Raw genomic sequence first — 8,503 nt, 5'->3', positions numbered from 1 at the left:
TGTAATTGCAAATCAATATGACAAGAATTCTCACCTCACTTCACTGATTAAATTCTTCTATCTTGCTGGTTCTCTTTTTCTTTACACTCAGTTTCTTTTCTCCCAGCCCCAAACTTTACATATATCTCCTGCACACCCTATACCATTATGCTTATGGAAAGCCTCATGAGAGTAAGTTCAGATTTAAGGGATGTAACTGGTTATGAATTCAGTGGGCAGATTGTGTCTGAACTTGTCAATCATGACAAGCCACCCTTCATTCGTCAAGATATTTCATTTACACACAGATACACATTTATCTTTGGATAGTAAAATAATCCTCCCAGGCTGTCCTTGCCTACAAATATGTTTTTTTACCTGAGTTCCCTGATTTTTAATGTTTTTTTTTTTGTGTGTGTGTGTGTTTGCGTGGACATCATTCTGTGTTATCATTATGTTCTCTATCTTTGGATACCATGGAGAATTACAAAAAAAAAAAGCAGAAGGAAATAGGAAAATCAAGAGATGTGGCAGAGGTAATTTTCCGTTTCATTGAAATGAATGTTGATGTGAATCAGAACTCGCTAACAGCTATAACTGACATAAGTAGGAACTTTTACATTGTCCAAAGAGAACTACAGGTATAAACCATGTCAATATCAAAAAAAAAAAAAAAATTTTCCACAAATGTATTTAAGGGAAGAGGTGACCATAAAATAGGATTTAAGAGAAAATGAGGTTGGTTCTGATTATAGAAAAAAAAAAAAAAAAAATTTTTCCACAAATGTATTTCAGGGAAGAGGTGGCCATAAAATAGGGTTTAAGAGAAAATGAGGTTGGTTCTGATTATAATTCCTTCCTTTGTCATAAATAACCTAAAACAGATGTTTCCATAATGTTACCATCAAAACAGGTAGTCATCCCAATTATTTTTTTTTTTACCATGTTGAAATTATTTTCACAATGCCATTAAGAAATTTTTCTCAAACAAAAATAGGACCTACAGGGTTATAATAGTCTTCCTATTCCAATACATTGTATACGATTAAAGCATCATTTGCATAGACAAAAAGCAGTATCTTAATTTAGTAGAAAGCAAATTATTTCTTCCTTATAAGAATTTCTTCAGTAGATATACAGGAAGTATTTTTTTACCCCCAAAAGGTAGCTCTAACTTATTTTCTATTTCTTTTAAAGACAAAGTTCTAGTTTTATAAATAAATGAAGGCATCTTTTTAAATGGTGATCATAACTTAGCTAGAATATTTAAGATAAGTACATAATTGGCCACTTCAGGGCAATATTGCTAGTTAATTGATAAATTCATATAAAACTACTTAATCCTAGGATGATTTCAAATGGATACAATTTAAATGTGAAAATTTAAATCCCAGAAACCATGAGAGAATGCTTAATGATTTTGGTATGAAGGAGGCCTTCCTCAATATGATAGTAACCCCATAAATCACAAAAAGAAACAAATTCAGCTACATTTTAAAAATCATGCATACACTTCTCTTTCTGGAAAGATGAAATAGATATTCTTTTCCCTATTCCTCTGCCTAAGTAAAACTAAAATCCCTAGATGTTACATATAAAACAGACAAAGACAGACCTGCTGGGTCTGTCTACTAAATGACACTTGGTTTGTTCTCTGGGTTTTCTCTTTGCCTCCTATATCTTAGTCTTGGAGCTGAAGAAGCCAGCAACATGGAAACACCAACAGCTACAGACAAAAATAAGCCCCAACAAACAAACGCCTGCCAGTCTGCTGTCCTGTCCTATGATTTTCGGACTCAAGACTGAAACATCAACACATGCCTGAACTTCTAGTCTGCCTTGGCCTGCGCTACAATTTTTGGACTTGCCAGCCCCCACAGTGGCATGAGCCAATTCCTTCAAAAAAATTGCTCTCTCTCTATGCATATATCCAGTTAATTCTGTTTCTCTGAAGACCAGGTGACCTAGTTTGGGCTGCTATAACATATTACCATACACTAAGGTGGTTTATACAACAAACTTACTTCTCACAGTCCTGGAGGTTGGAGGTCTGAGATGGGGGTGCCAGCATTGTCGAGTTCTTGGTGAGTGCCCTCTTTCTGTGTCCTCACACAGCAAACAGAGGGTAAGCTTGCTCTTTAATTTCTTATCAGAGCACTAATCCCATTCATGACAGCTTCACCCTCACAACCCAGTTACCTTCCAAAGGCCTTACCTGCAAGTACCATCTCACTGGGGATTAAATTGCAACATGTAAACTTTGTAGGGACACAAACATTCAGTCTTTGATACCAGATATAGTCCTTACGAGCACAACTGCTCTTGGGTTAAGAATAACAGTATTAGCTAACATGTATTAAGCATTTACTTTGAGAAAGCCTATCTACCTAACACTTCACATATATTACCTAACTTAATCCTTGAGGCTCCATGAGATAACCACAATAATTTTTATAAATAATAGGAAATTAAAGCCTAGAGAAAACTAAATTGTCCAAGTAACAACTAGTAAGCGGAAGAGCTGAGCTAGGTCTGTCTGATTCCAGAGCCCCAGCTTGTAGCCACTACCCTCTGAGATCTATATATCGGTGTTTTCTGTTTCCTAGTCATGAGATATCCTTTGGATCGTGGAATAAATATGCTTTCACTTGAGCCAGCTTGAATGGGTCTCTGTTGTTTAAAACAACTTAATTAAAAGCACCCTCTCAAATGTGTGTTCTATTTTGGTAGAGTTTGGGGTTACTTAAGTAAGGATAATGTCTTCTCTATTTTGTATTTCTCCCCAAATGGTGTTTTCCAGTCACAGCCACTTCGTAGCCCTTCATTATTGAATAAAAACATTCAGTATTGAGTACATTTTTAAAGCATTTTTTTCTTCATACAAATGAAACATTTCCATTAGTTCTCTAAAACAGAGGTTAAGTAAAATTTTCTAGCCCTATTTTTATAACGAATAGATTATTCATCCTTTTCAGTGATTATAGGCTTAAAAATACCAGATTATGCATTTTTTGATTACTCTTTTAGTGGTTAACCTGGAGATTACAATACCTAATTCTGAACTAATTATAATCTAATTAAAAATTAATACTTCTCATGCAACTCATGGGCCAGCTTAAACTTGATCCCAAATACACCATTTCTATCATGAAGTGGATTGTTGCCACGCCCACCCAACATTATTGCTTGCTGGATCTGATATAGTCGGGTCATGATGTGTAGCTTTGATGTAACTGTTACTTAATGATCAATGGTCAGACTCTCAGTTCTAGAATGGATGCAGTAGCATGCCAAGAACTGCTAATTGAACATGATGAGTTTTCTGCTGCGGATGGTGTGGCCTTATTCAAGAACCCTTGAAGACTGGGCTATGACTCTCCTCTCAGAGCTTGTCAGAGACTTCACAAGGCATCCTTACATACAACAAATACTTCTAGCACAATGGATTATGCTGGGTTATTGTGTTACTTTCTATTACTGACTGTGTAACCAGTTACCCCAAAATTTATCAGCTTGAAGCATCAATAAGCGTTATCTCATAGTTTTTGCAGGCCAGAAATAAAGGAGCAGCTTAACTGGGTGGTTCTGGCTTGGGCTTTCTCAGGAGGGTGCCATGAAGCTTTCAGCCAGGACTACAGTCATCTGAAGCTTTAAATGGGTCTGGAGGATGTGCTTGCAACTCAAATGGTTGTTGGCAGAAGGCCTCAGTTCCTCACTGGCTTTTGGAGGGAGGCCTCTTGTTCTTCACCACATGCACCTCTCCAGAGGACTGCTCAAGTTCTGCATGATATGGCAGCTGGCTTCCTGCAGAATAGTGATCCAGGCGAGAGAGCAAGAGCATTTCAGTTCTTTATATGACAATCTTGGAAGCCACACGTCATCACTTTTGCCATGATATCAGCCACTCACCCACATCAATGCCAAACTCTTTTTTCTTACTCTCAGCTGCAACCTTCTGCCAGGGACCATACCTGCATTTCAGACTCTGGCTATGCACAGAATCATAAGTGCCCACAGGTAAAAGGAGATTACAGATTCTCAGTGATATTTCATCTCTTGCCTGATTTGATTTCAGCTCCACTTTTACAGTGTCTGTGTTATAGTGTGATGGTTCTAAGCACCATCAGATAGGGGGAGTATTATATGGCAATGAGAACAACAGATTACTGCTACTAACAACAACGTGGGTGAATTTCACAATGTTGAGTAAAAGAAGCCAAAAAAATCATTTAACCTATGATTCCATTAATAGGCCTTTTAAAAACAGACACAATTAATGTATGGTTTTAAAATCAGAACATGAGCTACTTTTGAAGGGTGAGTAGTAATGAGTAATAGGAATGGTGACGAGAATGAGGATGCTTTTAGAGTGCCGGTGATATTTTGTTTCTTGATGAAGGATACCAGTTGCACGACTGTTCATTGTTTGAAAATTTGACCTGAGCACTTATGATTTGTGTACATTTCTATATACATATTTTACTTCAACAAAAACTTAAACTATAGGAACTATTTTTCATTATCGATGTTTCTGTTTCTATTTATATTGTTCCAAATAACATTAAATACATAATCTGCTTAATCACAGAGAAGTTTAATATACAGCTGAAACCCACTAGGATTTCTAGAAATACCAGGGGTTATCTTATTGTAACTGTGAGCATTTGAGCAGGTTCTGTGTCTTTTTTATCTTCTTCGAGGTATTTTTCCTCTTGCGTTGGAACTGTGTCCCAGTTCAGAAAGGTAATAGCCATTACTGATCTCTTCATGGACCTTACGAAAACAGCATCTTCTGGATCATCAAACACAGTTCTGCAAAAATGGCAATTATGTCAGAAAAAAAAATTAGACCAAAGTTAATTTTTAATTTAAATGAATCAATGCCATCTTCTATGTTATTTGTAGTAGTCTAGTACCACTAACAAGTAACTTTTGAGCTCTACCAACAAATGGCTTTCAGGATAAGTAACTATTTTTATTGTATATATTGTTTATTTCAATAAGAGAGTTTTCGACCATATTCAGGATCAGCTATTACAGTTTAGGTCTCACACATTCATGTATTCATGTTTTAAACCAGTGTTAAATGTTAAAATTTTTATAGATATCATGCATTTTAGTATCATATACATTTTATTGGAAAGTTATTATTTTCTACATTATACATGTTTTATTAATGTGCTTGGAATAATGTTTTTCAAAACTGAATCCAAAGAAAAAATTCCTAAGTGCAAAATTTAAATAGAAAAATGGTTTTTAAATTCATCAATATTCATAAATTCGAAATGTTTTTCATAGTTTAATGAAGGATTTGATTTGAAAGTGAAAATTCCAGTGAATATAAAATGTTAATAATTGCTTTCACTGGGTATATTTAGGGGAACAGTAAACAAGGAAAGCAAAGATCCTCATTTGCAATAGCTAATCATTCTTAAGTTTCTTTTCTATATCAAATCACACTTTCATTTATTTTAGGTTATAATAATATTAAAAACCTAGATAACTCTAATATGAATTCATAGCCTGAACTCATTTATCACAGAAAGATATAGCAATTTTTCATATCTATTGAAGAGTTAGTCATTTTTTAACTCATTAAAATCTATTTTGGGAAATGGGAATGATTTAGGGTATCAACACCATTATGAAATAAATCTGATAATAAAAGTAATATTTAAAAAATCACTTACTTGTCTACATTATTCGCAAATGCAAAATCTAAAAAAAATACATTTCTAAATTAGTACTTTTCAAATGTTTATTCAGCTTTTTAAAACAATGGAACAATACTGTAGAAGAAAGGTCTAGAGCATAGCTCTCTGGTTTTCCAATAAGCAGTTAGAGGAATAGTTCAATCCATCACAAAAGCCTTGATACTTAACCCCAAATTGAAATTTCTCTTATAGTGCCTTAGGTTTGTCTTAGGATTTAAGGCCAATTCTTTAATACAATATACATCTCAAAACTCAGAACAGAATGCTTAATCAATTTAGTTACCAGGAGAATCCAAGTGGGAATTTTTATAATTAAGATATTCTCATGTACAGAAACTGATCCTGTTTTTTCAGAAAAGCACATGTATTTATAAATGGAATATAGGCCAAATGGGGAGAAATATTTAGAGCAGTTTAAACCATTTGGATTCTTGGCATTAACTTCAAAAAATCGGAAAAACAAATCCTAGATCACAAGAATCTATATCTTCCCTAGCTTTGAAACTCAAAGGCTAGTTCTCAAAGCTTGGATTTCTTATAGTGTCTTCCAGAGACAGTCATTTCTTTGTTTATTCCTCTCCAGAAGGCCTAGTGCCAAGCTAGAGATGGAATGTACCAGCACCTGTTGGGCCACCAAAGCCCACATGTGAGTTCTTGCCAGTCCACAAGCAGCGGGGAGCACACAGCCTCTGCCTAAATTGAAGAATTATGGCATCTTTCCCGTCGCAAGTGGCTGACTCATCTCCCATGTCCTTTCTGATCGGTGCAGACATTCTTTTTCTACATTTTTAATTACAAAAGGTACACATTTTGCTATTATAAGGTATATAAACGATTCATATAAACAAGAAAATAGTAACATCTCCTTTTGACTTTTCCAATTTCTCTTATCAGAAGTATCACAATTAAGAGTTTTGTATATATGCATCCAGCCCGCTATGTGCATATACACGTATATTCGCACACATACATACTGACATTTGTTTTCTGACAAAATTCCAATTTTGCCATTACTCTGCATTATATTACTCCATGACTTTTTTTTTTTATGGTGAAAATATATCATGGAATAATTCTATGATGCAATAATGATTTGTATTACATGAATGTGCCATAATTTAGCCATTCTCCTACGAATGACCAGATTATTTCCGCTATTTTTTCTATTAAAAAAAGTTTCAGTGAGCATCTTTATATATATACTTTGTGTGTGCAAATACTTCTGTGAGAGAGAGCCTTCAAATTTAACTTCTGTGCTGAATGGTTTGCATATTTTTTGTGTTGACGGACACTGCCATTATTGCCATGTGGTCTTCCAAAAAAAGTTGAACCATATATATGAGTTGTGTTCTGCTCTCCCCTCATCTTCAACTGATTTTTTCTTCTAATAATTTTTTATTTTTCAATTTCACTTGAAATACAATATTATATTAGTTTCACATGTACAATAATATGATTAGACATTTATATAACTTAAAATGATCCCCCTAATAAATCTAGTACCCATATGACACCGTACAGTTATTACCATATTACTGACTATATTCCTTATGCTATATATCACATCCCCATGACTATTTTGTAACTACTAATTTCTACTTCTTAATCCCTTCCCATTTTTCACCCATCCTCCCAAACCCCCTCCCATTTGGAAACCATTAAAATGTTCTGTGTATCTAGAAGTTTGTTTTGTTAGTTCAATTTCTTTAGATTCCACACAAAAGTGAAATCATATGACGTTTGTCTTTGTATGATTTACTCAGCACAATATCCTCTAGGTCCATCCATGTTGCAGATGACAAGATTTCATTCTTTATTTAAGGCTGAGTAATATTCCATTGTATATATGTACCACCTCTTTATTCATCCATTGAGAGACATCCAGGTTGCTTCCATATCTTGGCTATTGTAAATAATGCTACAATGAACATATGGATGCACAAGTCCCTTTGAAGTAATGTTTTGGGTTTCTTCAAATAAATACCCAGAGTGAGACTACTGGGTCCTTCTTTGTCTCTTGTTATAGCCTTTGTTTTAAAGTCTATTGCATCTAGTGTAAGTATGTACCCCAACTACTTTTTTCATTTCCATGTTCATGAAATCTTTTTCCATCCCTTTACTTTCAGCCTGTGTGTGTGTTTCAATCTGAAGTGAGTCTCTTGTAGACAGCATATGTAAGGGTCTTGTTTTCTTATCCATTCAGCCACCATATGTCTTGGAGCATTAATCCATTTACATTTAAACTAATTGATGATAGATATGTAGTTATTGCAATTTTATTATTTGTATTTTTTATCTTTTATTTTCTTCTTCAAGAAGTCCTTTTAACATTTCCTATAATACTGGTTTAGTGGTGATGAACTTCTTTAGCTTTTTCTTGTCTAGTAAGCTTTTTCTCTATCCTTTGAGTCTAAATGATACCTTTGCTGGGTAATCTTGGCTGTAGTTCCTTGCTTTTCATTATTTTGAATATTTCCTGCCAATCCTTTCTGGCCTGTAAAGTTTCTGTTGAGAAATTAGCTGACAATCTTATAGGAGCTTCATTGTAGATAACTAACTGCCTTTCTCTTGCTGCTTTTTAAGATTCTTTGTCTTTAAACTTTGGCATTTTAATTATTACATGTCTTGGTGTGAGCCTCTTTGGGTTCATCTTGTTTGGGACTTTGTGGTTCCTGGGCTTGTATGTTTATTTCCTTTACGAGGATAGGGAAGTTTTCTGTTATTTCTTCAAATAGATTTTCAACTCCTTGTTCTCGCTCTCTTCTCCTTCTGGTACCCCTATAATGTGAATGTTGGTATACCTAATGTTG

The 8,503-nt window shown here is 34.6% G+C and overlaps 1 protein-coding gene across 1 annotated transcript in view; it reads right to left on the bottom strand.

Moving 5' to 3' along the window:
- Nucleotides 1-1,968: 1,968 nt before the first annotated feature.
- The window catches only part of LRRC72 (leucine rich repeat containing 72), a 38,897-nt gene continuing 32,362 nt past the window's right edge, over nucleotides 1,969-8,503 (bottom strand). The window contains exons 8-9 of the mRNA XM_006912096.2: nucleotides 5,670-5,697; nucleotides 1,969-4,791 (exon numbers count right to left, since the gene is read on the bottom strand). Coding sequence (XP_006912158.1) covers nucleotides 4,620-4,791; nucleotides 5,670-5,697 — 200 coding nt within the window. The 3' untranslated portion in view covers nucleotides 1,969-4,619. The remainder of the gene's footprint in view (nucleotides 4,792-5,669; nucleotides 5,698-8,503) is intronic.

Source organism: Pteropus alecto, unplaced genomic scaffold (assembly GCF_000325575.1).
Source record: "Pteropus alecto unplaced genomic scaffold, ASM32557v1 scaffold21, whole genome shotgun sequence".
Lineage (NCBI taxonomy): Eukaryota > Metazoa > Chordata > Mammalia > Chiroptera > Pteropodidae > Pteropus > Pteropus alecto.
This window is presented reverse-complemented; position numbering and strand designations above follow the sequence as displayed.